General features: G+C 36.5%; 1 protein-coding gene across 12 annotated transcripts in view; it reads right to left on the bottom strand.

Moving 5' to 3' along the window:
* The window catches only part of AKAP9 (A-kinase anchoring protein 9), a 166,399-nt gene that overhangs the window by 95,844 nt on the left and 43,409 nt on the right, over positions 1 to 27,146 (bottom strand). For 10 of the 12 annotated variants that reach the window (XM_034964418.3, XM_034964419.3, XM_034964428.3 and 7 more), the window contains exons 4-10: positions 22,019 to 22,072; positions 21,171 to 21,341; positions 19,443 to 19,598; positions 18,419 to 18,616; positions 11,032 to 13,419; positions 1,634 to 1,847; positions 277 to 356 (exon numbers count right to left, since the gene is read on the bottom strand). In XM_034964418.3, coding sequence (XP_034820309.2) covers positions 277 to 356; positions 1,634 to 1,847; positions 11,032 to 13,419; positions 18,419 to 18,616; positions 19,443 to 19,598; positions 21,171 to 21,341; positions 22,019 to 22,072 — 3,261 coding nt within the window. The remainder of the gene's footprint in view (positions 1 to 276; positions 357 to 1,633; positions 1,848 to 11,031; positions 13,420 to 18,418; positions 18,617 to 19,442; positions 19,599 to 21,170; positions 21,342 to 22,018; positions 22,073 to 27,146) is intronic. The other 2 variants (XM_034964421.3, XM_057302903.2) reach the window with 2 other exon arrangements.

Genomic DNA, 27,146 nt, shown 5'->3' with positions numbered 1-27,146 from the left:
CAGGCTGGAGTGCAGTAGCATGATCTCCACTCACTGCAACCTCTGCCTCCCATGCCCAAGCAATTCCAATGCCTCAGTCTCCCAAGTAGCTGGGACTATAGGCACACACCACAATGCCGGACTGATTTTTCTATTTTTTGGTAGAGACGGGGTTTCACCACGTTGGCCAGGCTGGTCTCGAACTCAAGTGATCTGCCCACCTCAGCCTCCCAAAGTGCTGGGATTATAAGTGTCAGCCACCACATCTGGCCATAAAAGTACTTTTAAACATTTTACCTGTAAAAAATAAGAACATTCTTCAGACACTGCCTTTTGAAGTTTTCCAATGAGCAGATGTAAAGGCTTTCCTTCATCACCTAATAGAACAGATAATGGATTAAGAAATTCAATTTACATACTTAAGAACTATGATCATATTTAACTTATGTTTCAACTGGAAGCTCCCCTGCAATAAGAATCATTTTAAATTCTTTATTTCTTTGAGTTATTTTCCATTGCTCAACATTGTCTCAGAAAATGTGTGAGATTTTCCATTTCTATCCACAAAATGGTACAAAGCAGTGACTTCTTTTTACTACAACCCAACACAAAAAAATGCATCATATATCATAACCTATTACATACATCTATGTAAAACTGAAATAAAAATCTCAGAAATCAATATTTATTCTTCTACTGTAGTGCCAGGTACTCCAATGTTTTCTGTTCTACTTTGTTTTTTTTTTAAAATGTTGATCATTACTCACTAAACTGACTTCACCACCCATTAATGGACCTATTAATTAGCCTCTAGTTTGAAAAACACTAGCCTGTTTGAAGAGGACATCATTAAAAATATCACATGCTTAAAATCTTATTAAATTCAAACCCAAAGCACTCCTGAAATTTAAAAGTTTGGTACTGTTATTTAAGCCCCTCTCAAATTTCTACTTTTGAATGCAAACTTCTTTTCCATCCTCATTAACATTTAGTTAATACTTACTGTTTATGTAAACGACAGCTTTAGTTGCTTAACTGGTGTTCTAATCACTACTCTTACCTCCCCCAACTCACCGCAGTGGTGTCATCATAAAATAAAAACCATATTGCGTTACTCTACTTAAAATCCTGCAGTAGGTCTTATCACCAACAGCATAAGGCTTATACATGCTTCTTTCAGAATAAAACTTTTTCTAATCAAACTGTTGCCAATCTCTCCAGCTGTAACCCCAACTACTTTCTCACACACCTTGAACTCTCAATTTTCCAAAATGGGTGTACCCTTACACCTCAATTCTAAAGACTCCAGAGCCTGCCTTAAAATTCCAACCCCACCACTGTCTACCACCTCACCCTACTCATCCTGCCAGGAAGTACTAGATGTTTCTCCTTTCTCCTCCCATTCTTTCTATTCATTCTTCTGTTGGAGAAATTGTTTATTTTATATATGCTTTCGCAATGGATTGTGACTTCCTATGGGAAAATGATTTTAGCTTTCTCAAGCACTTAAATGAATGTCTAGTGATTATATCAACAACTGGTAAACAAATCACCTTCCTCTGTGGGTTCTATGACAAGGAAAAAATTATAGAATGGTGGGCTCTATCCAATACTTATTTGGATCATGGTACTTATAAGTCAGAAACCATTTTACCTGTTTCTTGTGTTTTCATAGTCTGTAGCTCTAACTGGTGTATTTTCTGAAGTTCCTTGATCTTTTCCTCTTGAGCAAAAATAAGCTCTTCTTTAAGACTGCAAAGAGCTTTATCTTTTTCATTTTCCATATATTCACGAACCTGATCCACATGAGTTGAATAAACCAGAGAGAGGCAAATGCGTTGGGCTTCCATCTGTAGCCTTAAATCATTCTTAAAGTAAACATATGTAAACATTATAATATTCTTAAATGACAAATCAAATAATTTAACTTCTTTTTTTTGCATATACTGACTACAAGAGTTTAAAAATTCATGAGAACTGAAGTCTAATTTTTTTTCTATCTTCATGCTGTTGCATTGATCTACCTTTCTTTTTCAAGGAAAGTAGCACAATGTTTTCATTACCTCAGTTTTATACTAAATTGTGATATTTGGTATAGCTAGCATGACTCATCTTTGATTTTTTGTTCTAAAAGATTTTAAACGTACAGACATGGAAATAATGAAGTAATAAACATTTATGTACTCACAACCCAAATTAACAAATACTCACTCTGTCACCCAGGCTGGAGTACAGTGGTGCAATCATGGCTCGCTGCAGCCTTGACCTCCTGGGTTCAAGCGATCCTCCCACCTCAGCTTCCCAAGTAGTTAGGACTACTGGTGCATGCCACCATGCCCAGCTAACTTTTTATTTTTAGGTAAAGATGGGGTCTCACTCTGTTGCCCAGGCTGGCCTGAAACTCCTGGGCTCATGCAATCCTCCCAAAGTGCTGGGATTACAGGTATGAGCCACCGCACCCTGCCTACTACTTGCTTTTATTCACTGTTATGTCACCAGGGACTAAAACAGTGCATAGAATGCAGTAGAGGCTCACTCAGTATTATTAAATTAATGTTGATTTGTAGGGTGTCTTTCCTATATATTAAAATTTCACAAGGATCTCAATGTGTTTCTGGGCTTTCCATTACGCTCCACTGACCTAATTGTCCATCCTAGCATCAAACCATACTGTCTATTATGATTTTGTAGTAAATCTTGCTGTCAGATGCAATACATTTTTCTAGGGTTCTCTTGATTATTCTTGAGTATTTACTTGTCTATATCAATTTTACAATCAGTTTTTCAAGATCCATGAAAAATTTCCTTATAATTATGACTGGAAGTACACTAAATACAGAGATTAATTTGGAGAGAACTGACATTTTTCTTTACATCTTTCCACTATGAATACGGTACATATTGGCATATAGTGAGGTCTTTACATGCTTCAGTGTTTTATAATTTTCTTGACAAAAGTTCAAAGCATCTTATGTAGGGTTTATTTTGTTATTCATAAATCAGTTTTCATATTCTTTATCTCATTTCTTATTCTTGTCAAATTGCATTGGCTAGGAACTACAAAGCAATGTTGAAATAGTGATGTTGAAAGTGGGTATCCTATACTTGATTCTATACTGGATTTTAATGGGAATGCTTCTATCATATTTTATTCTATACTTGATATTAATGGGAATGCTTCTAAATTTCACTATTAGAAATGTTATCTGCTAAATGTTTTAATGAAAACAATTACTGCGGTTAAGAAATTTCCCTTCTATTCTGGATTTTCTCCATTGAAAAAAAATTATGAGTTATTAGTTTTTTATGGATTCTTTTCCAATATGTATTAAAATGATTATATGGGCTGGACACAGTAACTTGTACTTATAATCCCAGCTGCTCAGGAGGTTCAGGTGGGAGTATTGCTTGAGTCTAGGAATTCAAGACCAGCCTGGGCAACAGAAAGACCCCATCTCTAAAAAAATAATAATAAATTAGCCAGGAGTGGTAATATGTGCCTGTAGTCCCAGCTACTTAGGAGGCTGAGATGAGGAGATTGCCTGAGTCCAGGAGTTCAAGGTTGCAGTGAGCTATAATCATGCCACTGTACTCCAGCCTGGCAAGAGTAAAAACTTGTCTCTAAAAAAATAAAATAAGGCCAGGCATGATGGCTCACTCCTGTAATCCCAGCACTTTGGGAAGCCAATGTGGAATAACTGCTCGAGCCCAGGAGTTTAAGTGCCAGGGTTTGACCTGCAGAGTCAGGCTGCATAACAGATGAATAACGTACTCAGACACCAGTATTCAGTGAAAGAGTGGCTAGGGGGCTGGGCCGCTCACAAAAAAGAATTGCAGTAGTGCACGCCCTGACTAGCTGGCCCTGCGGGCATTTATTCAGCATAGATTTAATGACAAAGGCTTTGAGTCAACACACTTGTGGGTAATTAATCTGGTCGCCCTCCCCAGAGAGCAGTCCTGCGAATGATCAAAGGTTGGTCTTAGGACCACATGAGTAAACAAGCTCTTTAGATAAACTCCCTTATATTCCTATGTAGCTACGCCCTAAGCTTTTAAGAGAATTCAGCTGCCTTCAACCAAATCTTTCACTGAAGCTATGCAAACCTCCCGGCCTCCCAAGAAGGTTTGTGTCTATTTCCTATAACTTTATCTTTATCTCCCACCACCCTGACCAATCCCCTATATTTAAGACCAGCCTGGGCAACACAGTGAGATCCTCCTGTCTGTAAAAAAAATGTTTTTAAAAATCTTAGCTAGGCATGGTGCTATGTGCCTGTTGTGGTCCCAGCTATTGGGAGGCTGAATTGGGAGGATCACTTGAGCCTGGAAGGTTGCAGCCATAGTGAAATGTGATTGTCTGACTGCACTCCAGCCTGGGTGACAGAGCAAGACCTCATCTCAAAAACAAAACAAAATAAAAAATAAAATTTATCATATGGATTTTTTTCCTGCTATCTATGAATGTGAAGTTTACATTAATAGATTTTTCAGATGTTGAACTATTCTTCCATTCTTAGAATAATTTGCTAATATTTTATTTAAGATTTCTACAGCCACTCATAAGTAAGATTCATCTATAATTTTATTTGTTTGTAGTGTTCTTATCAGGTCTTCGTATCAATATTGTACCAGTCTCATTAGATAACTGGGTTTTTCTTTTGTCTAGCTTACCTTTCTTCTTTCCTTCTTTTCTTCCCCCTAGTTCGCTCCCTTTAATCCTATTTTATTAAGCAATTATATATTCGTTGAGAGTTGGTAAGACCCACTTGTAAAATGGTCTCAGTCTAATATTTCTGGTTGGAGGAGAGGAGAGAGGGAAAATCTCTATGATTTCAAATTCTTTAATTGTTATTGGTTTATTCAGGTTTTATATTTCTATTTGAGTTGATTCTGGTAGTTTATATTCTTCCAGAAAACCAACCAGTTTATGTCTATTTTCAAATTTGTTGATGGATGTTTATTTATAGTATTCTTTTATGACTTTTATGAATCTCTTTGGTATCTATACGTAGGTTTTGATTTTCATTCATTTGATTTTGTTAGTTTGTTTTAGAGACAGGGTCTCACTCTGTCACCCAGGCTGAAGTACAATGGTGCAATCATAGCTCACTGCAGACATCTGGCTGATTTTTTAATTTTTTGTAGAGACAGGCATCTTGCTATATTGCCCAGGTTGGTCTTGAACTCCTGGGCTCAAGCACTCCTCCTGTCTCAGCCATCTGAAGCACTGGGATTATAGGTGTGAGCAACTGCACCAAGCCTCATTTGGTTTATGTCTTTTTTTCTCAATCATATTCTTTTTTTTTTTTTTAAATGGAGTCTCGCTCTGTTGCCAGGCTGGAGTGCAGTGATTGTGATTTCAGCTCACTGCAAACTCCACCTCCAGGGTTCAAGCTATTCTCCTGCCTCTCAGCCTCCAGAGTAGCTGAGACTACAGGTGCACGCTACCATGCCCAGCTAATTTTTCATATTTTTAGTAGAGACAAGGTTTCACCATGTTGGCCAGGATGGTCTTGATCTCCTGACCTCGTGATCTGCCTGCCTTGGCCTCCCAAAGTGCTGGGATTACAGGTGTGAGCCACCGCGCCTGGCCCATATTCTTTGTTTTTTGAGATAGAGTCTCACTTTGTCACCCAGGCTGGAGTGCAGTGATGCGATCTTGGCTCACTGCATTCTCCACCTCCTGGGTTCAAGGGATTCTCCTGCCTCAGCCCCCGTGAGTAGCTGGGATTACAGGCGCATGCCACCATGCCTAGCTGATTTTTTGTATTTTTAGTAGAGATGGGGTTTCACTGTGTTAGCCAGGATGGTCTCGATCTCCTGGCCTCGTGATCCACCCACCTCGGCCTACCAAAGTGCTGGGATTACAGGCATGAGCCACCACGCCCGCTGGCCCATATTCTTGAAAGTCCAATACTTTACTAGTGTTTTCTTTTCTTTTCTTTTTTTCTGTCGCCTAGGCTGGAGTGCAGTGGCGCGATCTCGGCTCACTGCAACCTCTGCCTCCCGGGTTCAAGCAATTCTCCTGCCTCAGCCTCCTGAGTAGCTAGGATTACAGGCACGCGCCCCCATGCCCGGCTAATTTTTTATTTTTGGTAGAGACAGGGTTTCACCATGTTGATCAGGTCAATCTTGAACTCCCGACCTTGTGATCTGTCCACCTCGGCCTCCCAAAGTGCTGGGATTACAGGTGTGAGCCACCACGCCCAGCCACTAGTGTTTTCAAATAATAAACTTTCAAAATCGTTGAAAACTTTTCCTCCTGTTTTGGTTATTCTAACTTTGCTTATTTTGTTCTTAACTTTATTATTTCCTTCTTTTTACTTTTCTTAAGTCTACATGCTCTGATATTCTAGCCTCTAGAACTAACAGCTTAACTTGTTTTCAATATTTATAAAATCAATATATTTAAGGCTAAACATTGTTCAACACATCATGTTAAATGCATTCTGCATTTTTCAAAAATATTCTTGACTGTTCTTGTGCATTTCTTCTTCCAGATAAACTATACACCAATTACTATTCTGCGTTTTTCAAAAATATTCTTGACTCTTCTTGTGCATTTCTTCTCCAGATAAACTATAAACCAATTACTAAGTTGAATTTCAGTAACTTTTCATTGTGAGTTGGAATGGAACTACATAAGGATTACAGATTAATCTAGAGATAACCTGGGTTTTTACGATATTCAAATTTTCCCACTCAGAAATGAGACTTTTCATTTATTCAAGTCTCCTATCCTTCATTAAAGTGTTATAATTTTATTTACATTGTTTTATTCATATTTATTTTACATTAAAGATATAAATCACTTGAGGTCAGGAGTTCAAGACCAGCCTGGCCAACATGGTGAAACCCCATCTCTACTAAAAATACAAAAATTTGCCAGGCATGGTGGAGGCCACCTGTAATCCCACCTACTTGATAGGCTGAGTTTGTAGTGAGCTGAGATCCACTCTAGCCTGGGTGACAGACTGAGACTCTGTCTCAAAAAAAAAAAAAAAAAAAAAAAAGAATTTCAGTTCTCATGCTTAATTTTTAATTTAATTATACATGGGAATTATGACAACTAAGTATCTTTCTCTCCATTCATACCATATATCTTTTTGTCTTTGCAATGGTTAGGACCTACACAATAGAAAAGCAAGTGACAAAAGCTATTCTGATCTTCTTCCTGACTCTAACATGAAGGCCTGTGCTATTTCACTGTTGGTTCTTGGTAAGTGGGCTTTATTTATTCCCCCCCTTTTATTCATGAATTCATTCATTCATTTAAAAAAATTATTAACTGCCTATCATGTGTCAGACATTATTCTAGGCATTAGAGATACAGGAGACTGGGTCCCTGCTCTCAAGGAGCTGATATTCTAGTGGTTCCTCCTGTAGTTTCTAAGCTCCGGTATCTCTTTTGATTCTAATAATCATCTTCAATTTTAAACACATACACTTCAATCTATGACCTCTCCCAGCATCAATAATTAATCAGTATCTATAAAATTCCTGCCACTCTTCCTTCTTCCTTGCATCCCAACACTGAAAAGACTTCTATGATGTTTTTATTTTTCTCCTTCTGCCCAAACTACCTAAGTGTATTAGAGATATCTGTGTGGCATCCACATTATTTCAAGCATATTTAGGCTGCTCTTAGGTGTTACTATTGTGTAAGTCACTGCTCGATTTCTTCTGTGAACTTCCCTTCCCATCAATAAAGGTTTGTCTTGGTAATGATGAATGGGCAGGAAGTTTACAGGCTTTACTTTATGTAGTCAATGTCAAATAGAAGGAATCTGAATGCCATCAAAAGTATCTTTTTTGTATCTCTTTAGTACAGAAAATACAATTCTGGCTGGCGACAAAGACTCATGCCTATAATCCCAGCATTTCAGGAGGCCAAGGCAAGAAGATCATTTAAGCCCAGAAGTTTGAGACCAGCCTGGGCAACATGGCAAATCCCTGTCTCTACAAAAAATACAAAAACCTAGCTGGGTGTGTGGTGCATGCCTGTAATACTAGCTACTCAGGAGGCTGAGGTGAGAGGATCACCTGAGTCCAGGAGGTCAAGGCTGCAGGATGCTGTGATTGCGCCATGAGACTCTAGCCTGGACGGCAGTGAGAGCCTGTCTCAAAAAAAAAAAAGAAAAAGAAAATTAGAATTCCTAATAAGAAAATTTGACCATCTGAGGGTCAAATTCAGGTCTTCTCCCAAAAATGCTTCCTAAAAAATTTTAAAAGATGTGTGACATTTTCACAAGTAACTGCCATACATTTTGGTTTTGAAAACAATTCCAGACATTTAACAGAACGTTAATAGTTAAGCAATTTGGCCAGGCGTGGTGGCTCACGCCTGTAATCCCAGCACTTTGGGAGGCCGAGGCTGTTGGATCACCTAAGGTCAGGAGTTTGAGACCAAACTGGCCAACATGGTGAAACCTTGTCTCTACTAAAAAAACAAAAATTACCCAGGCGTGGTGGTGCATGCCTGTAATCCCAGCTACTCAGGAGGCTGAGGCAGGAGAATTGATTGAACCCGGGAGGCGGAGGTTGTAGTGAGCTGAGATCACGCCACTGCACTCCAGCCCGGGTGACAGAGTGAGACTCGGTCTCAAAAACAAACAAACAAAAAAATCGTTAAGCAATTCGAATTTCTTGACTCTATTTAGGCAATTAAATATATAAAATATCTCTACATTTGATATAAATCATAAATATAAAATATCTCGACATTTGATATAAGATCATAAATATGATATATTTAGGAATAAAAAGAGAAAACTTTCCAATGGCTTCCAAAGTCTGCAAGATTCTCCAAGGTCTGGTCTCTTCCTCCTTCAAACTCTTCTTCCACTCTCCCGCTCTCTCAAACTCAACTCCACAAGCCTTCATTCTGTTCTTTAAACTTACCCGTGTCTTTACAATTGCTCTAATTTCAATGTCATTCAGATTTCAGCTCAAATGTCAATTCCTCCTAGAGACGTTTCCTGACCACCATATTTAATGTTGTTACTACCCTCTCCATCATTCCCAATATCCTGATGAACATTGATGCAAAAATCCTCAATAAAATACTGGCAAACCAAATGCAGCAGCACATCAGAAAGCTCATCCACCATGATCAAGTGGGCTTCATCCCTGGGATGCAAGGCTGGTTCAACATATGCAAATCAATAAATGTAATCCAGCATATAAACAGAACCAAAGACAAAAACCACATGATTATCTCAATAGATGCAGAAAAGGCCTTGGACAAAATTCAACAGCACTTCATGCTAAAAACTCTCAATAAATTAGGTACTGATGGGGCATATCTCAAAATAGTAAGAGCTATTTATGACAAACCCACAGCCAATATCATACTGAATGGACAAAAACCGGAAGCATTCCCTTTGAAAACTGGCACAAGACAGGGATGCCCTCTCTCACCACTCCTATTCAACATAGTGTTGGAAGTTCTGGCCAGGGAAATCAGGCAGGAGAAAGAAATAAAGGGTATTCAATTAGGAAAAGAGGAAGTCAAATTGTCCCTGTTTGCAGATGACGTGATTGTATATCTAGAAAACCCCATTGTCTCAGCCCAAAATCTCCTTAAGCTGATAAGCAACTTCAGCAAAGTCTCAGGATACAAAATCAATGTGCAAAAATCACAAGCATTCTTATACACCAACAAGAGACGAACAGAGAGCCAAATCATGAGTGAACTCCCATTCACAATTGCTTCAATGAGAATAAAATACCTAGGAATCCAACTTACAAGGGATATGAAGGGCCTCTTCAAGGAGAACTACAAACGACTGCTCAACGAAATAAAAGAGGATACAAACAAATGGAAGAACATTCCATGCTCATGGATAGGAAGAATCAATATTGTGAAAATGGCCATACTGCCCAAGGTAATTTATAGATTCAATGCCATTCCCATCAGGAATGACTTTCTTCACAGAAATGACTTTCTTCACAGAATTGGAAAAAACTACTTTAAAGTTCATAAGGAACCAAAAAAGAGCCCACATTGCCAAGTCAATCCTAAGCCAAGAGAACAAAGCTGGAGGCATCATGCTACCTGACTTAAAACTATACTACAAGGCTACAGTAACCAAAACAGCATGGTACTGGTACCAAAACAGAGATATAGACCAATGGAACAGAACAGAGCCCTCAGAAATAATTCCATCATTCCCTATCACATTATCCTGTTTTATTTCTTCAGAGAATTTATCACTATTTCTCACTATCCTACTTGTTTCATTTATCATCTGCCTCCCTCACTAAAATATATGCTCTTTGAGACCAGAAACCTCTCTCTTGTTGGCCACTATATTTGTACTTGCCAAGAGAGTCAATAAATATGTTAGAAAAATGAAGAAACACATAAAACTTTAGTTAGCACCATTACATTGTAGATAGCAGAATTTTCCTGTTATTTTAATATCAGTATCTGGCAAATATAAATTATCAGGAGTGATCTATTATTATATACATATAATTCTTTAACTATATTTAGAGTTAATACTGTTTTTTCCCCTTCAGGTATAATAAAGACTCTGAAAAAACTCTAGGACTTAAATCAAAGGTTTTTTTTTCTCCCAGAAAAATATAATTTCATAACCACCTAACAACTATAGAGACTATTAAAAAGCTTAGGAGTTCATTTTCAGTTGTAGAGACTTGAAAACATCACTATGAAATAAAAACACTGAAACCAATCTTTGAGATTATAACAAAAATTACAAAATGAAATTAATAACTTTTCTAATGCTGAGATTCTCCATAAAGTTATACAAACTCTTGTCTTTCCAAAGAAAATCTGAATCCATTAGTGTTTTATTTCCTGAGCAGAATATACAAGATAGATTAACTGAAAGAAAGGCAACAATGGTTTAAAAAAAAAAGTACTTAAATGATAAATAAATGATAGGCTCAAGTTAAAATTACATCAGAGGGTTCATTTTCATTCTCTTGTAAGGATATGAACTTATGTTTTATGAAGGTGAAACCTTAGTGTGAAATGTACATTTTTTTCATTGTGCTTTACCATATATGAAGAAGTAAACATACCTGTTCTGATTTAAGTACATTGAGTTCTTTCTGAAGTTTATCATTTTCACTTGGTTGAGTTGCTCTAAGTGATGATTCCTTTGTTACAGATGGTAAGTGATCCAAAATCAACTGTTCTTGCTTACTTTCTTCTCCAACAGTCATATTTTCAAAAGAAACTTTATCTTCCACCATTATTTTTGATTCTTCACCAAAACTTTTATTTACTTTAGAAACTGATCCTTCAGCACCCCTGCTTGTCATAGTCACAACTCCATCTAATAAAGAGCTTACTTGAGTATCACATGACTGTACATTTTCTGCCCTGTTGTGGTTAATAATGATTTCTAGCTCTCTACATCTCAATGAAACTTGTTCTTTCTCTTGCTTTAAAGATTTAACTTCTTCATTTAGAAAACTAATCTCACCATGTTTCTGTTTCAATTGTTCAGAAAGATCAGACAGTCTCTGTGACAGCTCTAATTTCTCTCGCTTGGTTACCTCAAGTTTTTCCATGAGTTCTGTTGTATCCTTTTCAACAACCTCACCCATTTCCAATGTTTCTGCTACAAAAGTTTTGTCTTCATCAAAGACAGAACTTTTCATTTTCACTGTAGTTGGATTTATTCTTTGCAAATGAAGCTCTTCATTAAGTGCTTTAAGCTTACTTTTATACTCTAATTCCTGTTTATTTTTACTGTCTTCTAAATCATCTTTTACTTTGAGAAGGCAAGCATACTCCTCTTGTAACTCTTGATAGTTAACTTCAAAGTTTTTTTCAGCAAATGAAAAAGTGTTCCTTTGCTTTTCAATCTCTTCATTTAGCTGAATACATTGTTGTTTGAGGTCCTCATTTTCCTCTGTAAGTATTTCTATTTCTTTTTCCCACACAGAGTCTTTGGATTTGGACTTAATGGAGTCTAAGAAAATCAATCTTTCTTCTTGGCTAACAGGAGTATGTATTTTCAACATGTCTTCAAGGGCTTTCTTTTCATCTTTAAGAATGCTATTCTCTGCTTCAAGTTGTGCAAATTTTTCTTGAAGATCATTCTCTTTTTCCTTCATCTGTTTTTCTAACAATTCTGTTTTAAGTTGTAATTCTTGAACTTCTTGTTCAAGTGTACCCTTTTCTTTTTCTTCTTGTCTGAGTATTTCAATTTCTTTTTGAAGTTCATCGATTTGAAGAGTCATTTCTTCTGACTTTGAATTTACAAGAGACTGCTGTAAATCTTTTAGCTTTGAAATTTCCAAAATTAATTGATTCTGCTTAGTTATCAAATTGTCCTTTTCAAACTGCATGGTTTCTATCTTTTGACTCATTTCATTCTGTAAACCATCTATCTGCTGTTTATAGTGAATGCCTAAATTATCTTTAAGTTTTTCAATATTTATTCGATGTTCAATTTCTAAATCTTCCTTCAGTTTGGAAAGCTCTTCTTCATGACTAAATAGAAGCTGTGTTCTCAGCCTCTCTAATTCAGCTTCTTGTGATTCAGCCATTCTGTCTAACACAGCATTCTTTTCCTTTTCTAACATTTCAAGTTTTATCTTGTAATTTGTAACTTCTGCTTCATGTTTTAATTCTAGTTCCTTTCTGGATTCAGATGCAGAAACAATCTCAGCTTTCAAATCTTCCACTGTACTAAGGGACTTATGTGCTTCATTAAGTTTACTTTCTTGTTCAGCTATTGTCTGTCTAGCTCTCTGAATCTGTTCCCTTGAAAAGCTCAATTCTTCAACAAGGTCTTCAAGCTGTCTCTGTAGAGCACACTTTTCTTCTAAAATTAGTCCTAGTTCTTCCTTGAGTTTTTCCTTTTGAGAGTTAGTATCTTGCAATTTTATATTCAGTTCATTTATTGCCACATTCATTAACTTTATCTGATCTTCATTAACTGTAATATTTGGATATGACCTTAAAGCATTCTCCATTTCTCCCTTATGCCGTGTTTTAATTTCCTCCATCTGTGCCATGTGTTGTCTTATTAATTCTTGTTTCATTTGCACTATCTGCTGCCCATACATCTCATCCAGCTCTGCCCGGAGTTGTTCTAACTTTCTTTGTGTTTCTTGTTCCATTCGTTGTACTATATCAGTTTCGAACTGGCTGTCTTTATGATTTCTCTTCTGAAGTTCTTCGACTGTCCCCATTAACTGTTTTATTTCTTCAGAAGACTGTCTTTCTTTTTGCTTAGAATTAGTCAGCTCTAATTTCATGTTTTTTATTTCTTGGTTCTTTTGCACAATCTGTTCTTGTAATTCTCCTAGTAATTTATCAGCAGTTGTTAATTTATCCTTTAGCTCAAGAGTTTTCTTTTCTTCTTCTATTATTTTTGTGTTTAATTCTTCAATGATTGTCTCCTTTTCCTGTATTTCTTCTTTATTTGAGTTTTCTACTTTTTTAACTTGTTCCTTTAGGAAAAAAAATGAAAATGTAAGAATGGCATTTTTAGCTTCTGGCAAATTATACTGCTTCATCTCATTACCAAAAGACTGACAGAAGTTTCTCTTTCAAAAAATTCTACAAAAAGTAAATGTTGGTCCTGCCCCTCAATTTTTTCCACAATAATGAGACTTAGAACTCGTGTACCCAACACTACTTGTGAGCAAACACTACAACAGTTTTGGCCTTCTTAGAAGAAATTTCTCTTAACATTTCTGTGATTAAAATTTTTAGTTTAAAAACCCAGTCTGATTTTAGATGTCTCCAAACGTTACATTTTCATTTTTCTTATTAACTGATCAACATTCTAAATATTTAGTATTCTCTATAGCTAAAGTACTGCATATACTCTAGACACATTCAGAAAGATAAAAATAAATAAAAGTTCCTCACATGTATTCTGGTGACTTCAATGTGTGTCATGGGCAAGGGCTATGGAAAAAGAAAAACAACAAAAACAGACTCCTAACGGTCTGTCTTAACTTCAGTCCTGGGCTCTTAAGTCAGTCAGAAATTTAGAGATATGCAATGCTTAAAAGGCTGAACTTCAAGTGACATCTAAGACAACTATACCGTTTATGGCATAACAACTTGGTCCTAGGACTTTTGGTTTAAACAGAATTTTCAAAGCAAAGCAGATACTCTCCCCCAGTTCTTATTTGGGATTCTATTTTGGAATGGAGATAGGGCTACGCCCAGACACAGGCCAAGGCATATCTGTTATGGTGATTACTTCAGCATGACAAAGTCAAGCAGAGGCCCTAGGTCAAAGTTTTGCTTCAGTAACTTACTTGCCTCTGTAAGTAACAGAGGGCTATAGTCTCAAAAACAAATAAATACATGAAATCTACAGAATGGATCAGGACGTAAGTAGGTAAGTAAAATCATTTTAAAGAGACAGGAGTCCCAGGCAAACAGGACTTAAAGGTGCCTTGAATGAATGAATGAATGAACATAACTAAAGAAGAAACGTCAAGGCTGAGAAAAAGAAAAGCCTCAGAGGGAAATGTTGGCAGTGCCCATTCAAGTACAGCCTTTGAGAATTTTGGTTGCTCTAGAAAAAACATTACCAAATGTAGAAAGAAATGTCAGGGGTTGCAGCAAACAGCATTTAAGAATTCCCATCTATAGGCATGACCATTCCTACTGTGAGGTAGATAGATTAGGTTATCTCAGCCTAATGCCCCTGAACATCTGATTCCTCTAAAACCTTTTAATCTCATGGTCACTAAATAACTTTCTAATTATTATGTGGCTTTTAAAATTCATTTGCCCATGGAAATAATATAAAATCCAATGAACCTGAAATATTTAGGTCTCTGTGATAATGATTTCTCATTGTAAATTGATAATCTTATTCAAGCTTTAAACATTAGCCTCATGGTGAAACCCTGTCTCTACTAAAAATAAAAAAAACCAGCTGGGAGTGGGGCTGGGCGCCTGTGATCCCAGCTACTCAGGAGGCTGAGGCAGGAGAATCACATGAACCCAGAGGGCAGAGGTTGCAGTGAGCTGAGATCTCACCATTGCACTCCAGCCTGGGAGACAGAGCGAGACTCTGTCTCCAAACAAACAAAAAAAATTAGCCTCGTTAACTTTGAAAAATCTGAGTTCACTTCTGAGGTAGCTCGTCTCAGCTGACAGGGGAAAAAAAAATCAGACTTCTGAACCTACAAGTCGAAGGCCAGATTCTGTACTATATAAATTAACCAAGGCAATGAATGTTATCCTATGCAGCCTCTTGGGCAAAATTCTATCAGCTTGTGCCTTGGTATCACATATCCCACCCAATATTACCATGTTATTACCAAGTCCTGAGCCTTCTTACTTCAAACTCTGCACTACAATAGGATATTAATAAATCAGTTTAATCTCCTTTAATCCCAGTGTTTTCATCCATACAATATAAATATTATTATTTCCTCTATCTCACAGAATATGCTAAAATAAAACATCACCTATTAAAGCATTTTATTCTTACTGTACTATTAATATATACGAGTGTAATATATTTACATACTAGAAAGAAATCTATAACACATTTGGAATCTATGAGAAAGTAAAATCAGTTCATGGTGGTCAATTCCAGTTAAACTGTTAAATAAGTAACTAAGTTTGAAAAATGTTAATGTTATAAAATCTAACTTTTCTGTTTCCTGATTTATATAGGGGAGTGGGGCCTTCATAAAACAGTATCATTTAATCATTTAATTCAAAATTGTCCAACACCTGATATAATAACAACCAACAATAATTCTTCTTTCAACCGTTAAACAACACAAACTTATGGTTTATTTTTCTTAGTATCACTTATTTCAAAGTACATGGTTTTAAACCACTTACTCTGAATTCTAAAAAAAAAAAAAAAAAAAAAAAAAAAAGCCCTGTGGTTGAATACACTATCTTTTGGAAATACACCTGAGATGGGGGGAAATACTATGCTACGGCACCAATGGGAAGTTTGGAGGATTAGGACAATGAGAATGAGCTTTTGATCATCAACACAGTTGTGTAGGGAAGGGGTCCCCAACCTCCAGGTTGCAGACCCGGTACCGGTTGGGGCCTGTTAGAGACGGGGCCACACAGCAGGAGGTAAGCAAGCATTACCAGCGAGATCTCTGTGAGATCTGCTGCGGCACTAGATTCTTCTAGGAGCTCGAACCTTATTGTGAACTGTGCATATGAAGGATCTAGGCTGCAAGCTCCTTATGTGAATCTAACTAATGCCTGATGTCATCCCAAAACCATTCCTCCCTCATGTCTGTGGAAAAAGTGTCTTCCACGAAACTGGCCCTGGTGCCAAAAAGGTTGGGGACCACTGGTCTAGGGAACCAAGACCATTTCATTTGTGACCCCAATGCCTTAGCTGACCCTAATGTCTCAGCTGCCAATAGAATTATTACTTGGGGGGATTCATTTTCTTAAGAATAAAAATTTAAAAAAATGTATATAGTGAAAAACAGATTGATAAAAGTATTCTTGTTATATTCAAATAACAAAGGTTATTCCCCCTACAAAATGAATTACTTGAATTTTAAATAATCTCAATTTACACTGCCCACAGAGTAAATATAATACAATCCAATCTCCAGGCTCTTCTCACCTAGTCCTAGATTATCCTCCCACTCTTACCTCCTGGAAAGATTAACTTTCAAAGACTACTGTTTCTAGACAAGTTACACCATTTTTTGCTCCTTACTGATTTTTAACATGTTTCATCCTGAGTCTTTATGCCTACTCCACACTCTATCTAAAAAGTCCTCCCCATTTCTATCAGTTGAGATCCTTAATTTACCCACTTGTTTACAAAGTGAGTATTGAGTAGCTACTATGTTCCAGGCATTAGGCCAATTGTTGGGGAAACAAAATACAATTAAAAAGTTGTCCCAATTTATAAACTTACCTCAAATAGAAACTCTTCCACTAAAGCCTACCCTGAATCTCTTCCCTTATGAAGCCAGACCTATTCAGAACTTTCAAAGCACTTTTTGCCCACACTTATCCCTGTTTTGTGGTGTCCTTTGTACATGCCACAGCTCTCCTACTCATCTGAGTTCCAGTGAAGAAAAGGGCACATTTTAAGCCTCACTGTATTTCTTGCAAGGGCCTGCTACAAAAATAGGTGTTCTGTAAATATTTACCTAATAATTTTTAAATTACCTTAGTGGTAAAGCATGTATTTTTCATAATTTCATTGTCTTCAATTTGTACATTCCCTATTATTTAAAAGCAGTCTCTGGAGTCAGACAACTTAGATTTGAAATCTGGCTCTATCAACTTACTACCTGTGTATACCTGAGCAATTTACCTCATCTTGCTTTGTGTTGGTGTCCTCACTTAGAAAATAGGAGTGATAATGGTACTTCTATTGCACAGGCCTATGGTGATGATTCAATGAGTTAATATAAGATGCTTTGAATACTGCCTGTTACACAGTAAGCACTTAATAAATGCTAATTACTACTACTACTATTATTATCATCCAAGCAATATTCTTGTCTTGGTAATTTCTCAACTTCTTGCAGAAGAACCTCCTAAGTTTATAAAAAGTATTATATTGCATGTACAATCCATCCTCATTCTTTGTAGATTCCATATTTGTGAGTTCTTGCTAAAATTTATTTGTAACCCCCAAATCAATGCTCATGGTGCTTTTAGTCATTTGTAGGTGTGCACACAGCGACAAAAAATTTGAGTTGCTGGACATACACTTCTAGCTGAGGTCAAACAAGGTGACCACACTGCCTTGTTCATCCCTTATAGAGAGGACCAGAGGGATGGAGAGGACCCGAGGTAGTGCAGTGTAGTACAGGAAGCTCCAGCTCTGGGGCACCTGTTAGTGGGGTGGCCTCAGGCAAGTCACTTCTGAACCTTGATTTCCCTTTTAAAAAATAAAGAAAAAGAATCTTCCAGGATGAGTAGTTTTATGATTTAAGATTATAATCAATGTGATACACATATATGTAAAATATATGCACCCATACACGGACACATATTCCTCCCAACAATCCCCCACCAGAGAACTTATTTGCTAAATAAGTGTTCCCAGAAACACTTAAGTTTATGGAACATAACTTATGTAAATAAAGATAACTGACTACATTCAATTTTTTTCTCATTAAAATCCATAAAATTTCTCTCTGTTGTGAAAATATTTTCTGAATTTCACAACCACGGCTAAAATAAGTGGAAATAATTATAAATGACAAAAAAAACTATAGCTATAAATTTGTATTTTCCTGCTAATTCAGTTTAACATAGGCTGATCACTTTTAGGGAACTCAGTAATGACTATTATCTTAAAAACTACATTACTGAGATTCCCATTTGCTTTTGAAATAAATTACACAAAGAGCTTAATTATGAAATTTTGTGATTCATGTGCCTAACAAAAAAAAACCACTTGCATAAAAAACTTGAAACTCTAAAGCTTCTACAAGTTAGCTGACTTCCTTAAAATAAACATACCATTTCATATACTTTAATTTTCTCTTGCAAGAAACTAATTTGCATTGTGAAGTCTTCTTTCTTTTTCTGATAATCTTCTAATAAGTGGTCTTGTTCTTCAAGCTGCTGTTGATGAGTGAGGATCTGTTGTTTGGCTTGTAGTAAGTCTGCAGCTGTGCTACTATGAGTGCTGTTTCTCAGAGTTTCACTAGCCTGTAACTGAAAATAGAAAGAAACCTCAAAACGTTAAATTCTGAAGTGACTGTATTAGGGAACGGACACCTTTGGGGTGTCCCTGCAATAGCTCTCTGGGAACTTTGCAGGCTTGAGACCCTAGCAAACATGCTACCTTGGCTGACTAGATAGGTATACCCAAGCCGAGCCAATAAACTTATCTTTTCCATGATACAGCAGAGAACCTAGGTCTCCTGAGACTGAGGCAGATATACGAAGAAAAGTGGGGCATCAAAGACAGTACTTCCCGAATTCCCTATGGCTTTCCAGTTTGTAGTTCCAATCCCTTTCAGAGGCCTGGTTGTATTTCTGCCCTTGGGTTCTGGAAACAGCCTGAATCCTTACACTAAGTACCTCCCTTTTGCTTAAACTATTTCAAATTGTTTTGCTACTTGCCATCAGAAATTCTGATTAATGCAGTTAGATTCCTGTGGCTCTAATTAAAGGAAAATGGAATATATTTAGTTTTGTTATCATTTAGAACCTAACTAAAATAAACCATACCAGAATTGGCAAAGGTAGGATGTGACTACAGGTTAATTTCTGCAGAAATACCCTCAATCAACCTTACACAATTTGTAAGATTTCAAAATAGAGACAGGGAGGAAATGAAAAGAAAATATTAGTAGAGAACCATTTAAGAAGTATGAATTAAATTCCTGGTTAATATAGCAACACATATTCACTAATTTTTCATACATGATATAATACGAAATGGCTTTTTTAACAAATTTAGATTTGTTCTTGAAAGTGAATTTTTAAAATTCATTACTAAAAAAATAATGAATTTTGTTGCATTAGTAATACTTACTTGCTGAAATTGAATCTGTAATTTTTGACTCTGTTCTGTCAACTCTAAAAATTCTCTCATTGTCTCATCCTTTTCTCTTCTTGCTTGTTGTAAATTAGCAGTGAGCTGGGTTATAATGCCATCTCTTTGTTTAATGGCAGCTTCAAATTCTTGTAACTGAAAGAAAATAGTAAGTGCTAGATTTATTTTTTTTAATTGACTATTATTACAGGTAACTTTTTCAAAATAAGAATTCAAAACACATTGGCATAATTCTTACACTTTGTAATCAGTATTTTCCACATTTGAAAACTATTAACTTACAGAAATTGGTGCTTCCAAATCAACTTCAAAAAATTTATCTGAACTAAGGAAAAAATTGATCTGGCTTATCCATATATTTACTTATAGAAGGACAAGTGCCTTTATATTTAGGGGTGCCCCTAATCTGTTCCCAGGCAACACCACCCTAGACATGTTTAATTCCAACTTGTTTCTGAAGAGGATGAAACTGATATGTATTTTTGTCATCCTCATCAATGTCCTACTTCATCTTGTTTTCATAACTGACTGCCATAGACAGTTATGGCAGTCTAACCACAGATGTTAGTCTAACCACAAGAGGTTACTTACAAGGACCCACTGACATCGTTTTTCTGTTCTTTTTTTGAGACAGGGTCTCGCTCTGTTGTACAGGCTAGAGTGCAGCGGTGTGATTTTGGCTCACTACAGCCTCAATCTCCTGGGCTGCAGTGATCTTCCTGTCTCAGCCTCCCAAGTAACTAGGACTACAGGCACACACCACTATGCCTGGCTAATTTTTAAATGTTTTGTAGAAGCGGGGTCTTGCTATTTTCACCCTGCCAGTCTCAAACTACCAGACTCAAGCTATCCTCTTGCCTCAGCCTCTTGAAGTGCTGGGATTACAGGCATAAGCCACCATACCCAACTTGCTGACATTCTTAATGGACTTAAGTTATAATATTTTGATGTGGTTTGCACCATAATTTTCTCTCAGGCTGATTACAAAAACATCTGTCTTATTAAAGTGATTTCAGGCTAGCTATCATAAAGTTAAAAAAAGAGTCTGTGTTATATTAACCCTGTTAATGAAATCCTACTTTTAAACAGGGTTGTTTATGCAATGTATAAAGACAAAAATTATGAGTGATATTATCATTTACTTTTCTGTTTGATTTTTTAAGAGACAGGGACTCCCAATGTTGCCCAGGCTGGACTTGAACTCGTGGGCTCAAGTGATCCTCCCACCTCAGCCTCCTGAATAACTAGAACTACAGGTGCATGCCACTGTGTCCCACTAAGTTACCATTTTAAAACCCCCTTCTTTAGGCCAGGCACAGTAGCTCACGCCTGTAATCCTAGCACTTTGGGAGGCCAAGGAGAGTCCAGGAATCTGAGGTGACACCCTGTCTCTACAAAAAATTAGCTGGGTGTGGTAGTGCATGCCTGTAGTCCCAGTTACTCACAAGGCTGAGGTGGGAGGATCGCTTGAGCCCAGGAAGCAGAGGATGCAGTGGGCCGAGATTGCACCACTACACTCCAGCCTGGGCAACAGAGCAAGACCCTGTATGGAAAAAAAAAAAAAAAAAAAAGAAGAAGAAGAAGAAAAGAAAAGAAAAAAGTTAAAAAAAAATTTTAAAAACCCTATCTTTAAAGACTACTATTATTGGCATTTCCTGTTTTTGTTTTTGTGAGTAGCAAATCAAAAGCCACAGAAAATAAACATACCTGCTGCAGTCCTTCAGTCCCATAGGTAACCCTCATTTCTTCCAGCTCTCTGTTTAGCTCTTCAATCTCATGCTGCTTCCCAGCCAACTCACTTTCCATCATCTCTAGGTGAGTCGGACTGTCTTGTGCTCCTTGTTCAGAATAAGAATCATCAACACCAAATTCTTCTTCCTAAATCAATCCAAGATTTTAAAGAATTCAGTATTAGCAATATTCCTTAAGGAGAGAGATTCAAATATTCAAATACTGAAATCCATAGCAAGGTCCATTTTAAAACATCACTCACCACCTGGAAGATTATGGTATGGCAACCTACTTCGTTAACATGATATTTACCTCAAGAACATAAACAGGTTATCCGCAAATTCTGTCACAATTGAGTTTTTTTTTTTTTTTTTGACAGAGTCTTGCTCTGTCACCCAGGTTGGAGTGCAGTGGCGCAATCTCAGCTCACTGCAACCTCCGCCTCCCGGGTTCAAGCAATTCTCTTGTCTCAGCCTCCCAAGTAGCTGGGACTACAGGCGGCTGCCACCACGCCCGGCTAATTTTTGTACTTATAGTAGAGATGGGGTTTCACCTTGTTGGTCAGGCTGGTCTCGAACTCCTTATCTCAGGTGATCCACCTGCCTTGGCCTCCCAAAGTGCTGGGATTACAGACGTAAGCCACCACGCCTGGCCTACAATTGAGTTTTATAATAAATGGTAGATAACTTTGTTTTAGTAAACATTAAAATTAATTTGAAATCACACACAGAAAGAAGTACATGCAGGAAAAAGTTTTGTTAGTAAGCCAGATGATTTTAAATAGTATCCAACATTAGTATCACAAGTAGTTTTAAATACTGTACCCTTAATAAATTTGTAGGCTTTCCTGTTCTCATCACAAAACTGCAACCATTTACCTGTATAAAAACAATTTCCTGATATATTATGATCTTAGACATAATTTTATTTAGCTAAACAATATTTCTGTTAACTGTATTCATGTGTATGTCTTTTATTCCTAGGGAAAATGCATCATTGGCGAAAACAGATACAGAGATTAATTTAAAATATCTAAGAGACATAATGACCATTTCAAATGCCAATCATTCCTCACAAATCTGAGTGCTTACAATGCAAAAGACACATATATACATTTTCACTTAAGTGAATTAAAGTTCTAAGTGCAGTTTCTGTTTGCTCTTCAGAAGTATAAACCTCAATAAAATCTCTTCTATGAAAGGCTTCCTTAAAATGGTTCAAATAGTTATTTATTAAGCCCTATTCATTTTCAAGTAAAACAATTTAGGCCGGATGTGGTGGCTCACGCCTGTAATCCCAGCACTTTGGGAGGCTGAGGCGGGCAGATCATGAGCTCAGGAGATCGAGACCATCCTGGCTAACACGGTGAAACCCCGTCTCTACTAAAAATACAAAAAATTAGCCGGGTGTGGTGGCGGGTGCCTGTAGTCCCAGCTACGTGGGAGGCTGAGGTAGGAGAATGGCGTGAACCCAGGAGGCGGAACTTGCAGTGAGCTGAGATTGAGCCACTGCACTACAGCCTGGGCGACAGAGCAAGACTCTGTCTCAAAAAAAAAAAAAAAAAAAAAGAGTTCTTCCCATTTGGCTGGTTTCCAGCTACAAGGGAGGCTGAGGCAGGAGGACTGCTTGAGCCCAGGAGTTTGAGGATATAGTGCACAACTGGCACACCTATTAATTGCCACCACACTCCACTGTGGGCAACATACTGAGAACCATGTCTCTAAAAAATTTTTTTTAATTAAAAGATTATTAATATCAAGTCATTTGCAATAACTTTCAAATTAAATACTTCTAAATTGCAATTAGCTTTCCTTGATCCTGAAATGAAGCATTCTGATGTGTCCTCTAAAATATTTTACTGTAGCCTATCAGTGTAACGAAATGGATGTTTATGAATACAGTAGTCTTCCTTAATCCACAGGGCATATGTTCCAAGACTCCCAGTGGATGCCTGAAATCATAAATAGCATTGAACCCTATATACACTATGTTTTTTTGATCTGATAAGGTAGACAGCTACTAAATGAACATGAGATGGACAGAGTATATGGTGTAGATCCACTGTATGTTCAAAGGGATGATCCACATCTTGGGTGGGATGAATGGGATGGAGCAAGATTTCACCATGCTACCCAGAACAAGGCACAATTTAAAATTTATGAATTGTTTATTTCTGGAATTTTCCATTTAATATTTTCAGATAATGGTTGACTACAGAAAGTAAAAACAGGGATGGGGGACTACTGCTTCTTCAAATATGATATAAAGCAATGAATATTCCTTTAAGGAGTGATTATGTCAGTATTACATGAATCAGTTATCAGTTATCAGTTTGTAATAACTGTCAGTATTACATGAATCAGTTATCAGTTACCATTTTATAATAATTATGTTTATAGTTTCATCTAGTACTTTAGCCACTGCTGTTTAATTTTTCTCTAATTCAGATAAGCAAATGTTATACTTGAACTCATATGTATTGAATTCTTAAAATACCATTAACACATGACTGTTTCAAAACATATTTATGTTATAATAAATGTAAAACTTATCAATATTAATAAATCTGAAAAGTTTAACATCATACAAATTGGCTATAAAAGATTATTCACCAGAACTAAACTAAAACACACTATATTCCAAAGTTAGAACAGGAACACTTAACAGAATATCAGGATCATTAATAGTTAACAACAAATTATTGTTTTTAAATTTAGATAATTATTTTATTGATAACTAAAGGGTAGAGTATTTATCTCCTCTTCTAACATCAGTCTTCTAACACTAAGTAAACCTTCATATGAAAGTAAATAAATGACTTGAAACATGAAGATTAGATTAACAGACTCCTTCAACTGAAAAAAGCTCAACTTCTCTCAATGTCCTTTTTTATTGTGGCATTTGTTGAAGTTATTTAACCTACAGACTATGTTAATATATTCTTTCTGCATTCACAGAAAAATTTACTCTATCTGTACAGATAACTTAAAGATCTGGGAAAGTACAAGTGAGGTACATTTTAAATTTTAAAATGTTTTATAGAGGTATCACACCATAACAACATTGCTATTCAGAAAGAATCAGAGGAAAGGTAACTTTCACTATGTGACTATAAAATGGCCTTCACATAAAAACTCATCCTTGTGGTGAACATTAGGTTGATGAAACATAAAAGAACAACTCATCCTTATTTATGATTAATACCTTATTCTTGTACTTAATTTGGAAATATATAAATTAAAAACATTAATATTGAATATTTTCATAAAAAATAAAAATCTGATGGCTCATAAAAGTTCATGAAAATTATAAGAGTTCAATGTGCCTAAATGACTTATGGAGTTGCAGTCAAGTAATTAACGAGGTTAAAATAAATGTCATAAACCATACAAGCACTTGGTTAAAAAGTATTCAATAATCAGATGAAATCTATAATAAGAGTGAATACCCTATTACTATCATTTCATCTTTCTATACATGGCAAAGTATATTTATCTACTTGTCTTGACTCTATATTGCCTGTATTCCCAACTTCCTCCAAATAACCCTGCTCAAAGGGTATCAAAAACAATTCATGTAAATATGGTATTCTGGACATGAAATGTCCCTTCATTAATGATTGAAGATGACTGCATATAATTTAATTTGTAAGAAGAGTATTTTTCATTTAGTCCGATTTCTCTAGTGTACATAATAGGATACATATTTCTACAAAAGAGATCTTGGAATAATATTATTTGACTAATTCTAAGATGGAACCAATTTTCCAACCCAATGAGTGTACTAGTCACAGAAGTCAAGAACATTAAACCCACAATATACCTAAATAAATACAATTTACAAACTAAGTTCTAATCAAATATTATCAGAACCTGAAATCCTTCTGAGCACAATTTATTAAGGGAATCATCATCACTCATTTCATATAAATGTAGTGTAAAGAAAAGTGTATTTCTAGTGATGAGCAATTTAAAAAATCACACTTTGCTGAACGTCTAATGTATGCCAAACACATATTAAACATTCTCAAGCTTATTTTGTGAACTACTTTGTGAGGTATGCAAATATATCAGGTAGATATCATCGTCCCCCATTTTATAGTTTAAATAACTGTATTTCACCTAATGTAAATGACTAGTTGATGGGTGCAACAAACCAACATGGCACATGTATACCTATGTAACAAACCTGAATGTTGTGCACATGTACCCTAGAACTTAAAGTATAATAATAATAAAAAAACAAACTGTATTTCAGAGTTTAAGTGATGTGCCCAGGTTCACATAGTTCAAAGGTGATGAAGTATGTAAACAGGACTTTCTGGCTCCAAAGTCCCCCTGCTCTTTTCTTACATCTTATCGCCCTATTTACCAGAAAAATGATAGTCATATTTAGGTAAAATACAAGATAATTATGTGATCTATGATTAAAACTACTTGATTTCAAAATTTTAGAATACTCAAATACAATCTAGATCTGCCAAGATTATTAAACTTTGCAAATATGGCATTGCAGTGAAGTTATAATGTTACATATTGCCCAGAAATCTCTCTCTCTCTTTCTCTTTTTAAGACAAGGTCTCACTCTGTCACACAGGCTGGAGTGCAGTGGTGTGATCATTAGGTCATTGCAAACTCAAACTCCTGGGTGCATGGGATCCTCCTACTTCAGCCTCTTGAGCAGCTGGAAGTACAGGCACACACTATCGCCTGGCTTTTTTTTTTTTTTTGAGATGGGGTCTTGCTCTGTCACCAAGGCTGGAGTGCCAGTGGTGTGATCATACTCCTGGGCTCAAGTTTTTGGAAAGATACTTATTCTTACAGTATGACGTATCTTGTGATGATACTGTTTCCTGTTAATGTTGGTCAAAAAAACTAAATTGATGAGCTATCTTACCGTGTGGAATAAACAGTGACTTAGAAGATTACATTGAAAAATGTAACCTCAGCCTCCCAAGTAGCTGGGACTACATGTGCCCGCCACTATGCCTTGCTAACTTTATTTTATTATTTTAATTTGTAGAGATGATGTCTCCCTATGTAGCCAAGGCTGGTCTCGAACTCCTGAGCTCCAGTGATCTTCCCACCTTGGCCTCCCAAAGTGCAGAGATTACAGGTGTGAGCTACTATGCCCAGCCAATAAATCTCATTTTTTAGGTGTGTTATTGGGAGATAATTCCATAAAAGTTCCAATATAAAAACTATTACAGTATGAGTTTATTTCTCGGGTTATAAATTTGGTCCACTGATGATTTTTCTGCCTCCTGAATAGGTGGATATGGCTTAGAAGTCTCCTGTAATTCTAGTTGAGTCAAGCCAGTCTAATATCATTAAATGGAGGAATTCAAGCCTCAAAACTAGCCTAGAGCATCACAGATCCAACTAGTATCCATCTTAGCAATTTTGATGACACATATCAAACATTTCACCAAATATCAACTTTACTTCTATGTTTTCTCTAGACATAGTGAATCTATAAATTTCTCAAAGTATAATCCGTTGTGAATCCATACATAACACACAAAATATTACTAGGGTTATAATTCAAACCAGGTCAAATCTGTCAAAAATTATTTCATAATTATCTTTTTTCTTCTTTTTTTTTTTTCGAGATGGAATTTCACCCTTGTTGCCCAGGCTGGAGTGCAATGGCACTATCTCGGCTCACTGTAACCTCCACCTCCCAGATTCAAACAATTTTCCTGCCTCAGCCTCCCAAGTAGCTGGGATTACAGGCATACGCCACCATGTTCAGGTAATTTTTGTTATTTTTAGTAGACATGGGGTTTCAGCATGTTGGTCAAACTGGTCTCCAACTCCTAACCTCAGGTGATCCGCCCACTTTGGCCTCCCAAAGTGCTGGGATTACAGGCATGAATGAGCCACCATGCCTGGCTCATAATTATCTTTTTTCAATGTAATCTTCTAAGTCACTGTTTATTCCACACGGTAA

The sequence above is a fragment of the Pan paniscus genome, chromosome 6 (assembly GCF_029289425.2).
Source record: "Pan paniscus chromosome 6, NHGRI_mPanPan1-v2.0_pri, whole genome shotgun sequence".
Lineage (NCBI taxonomy): Eukaryota > Metazoa > Chordata > Mammalia > Primates > Hominidae > Pan > Pan paniscus.
This window is presented reverse-complemented; position numbering and strand designations above follow the sequence as displayed.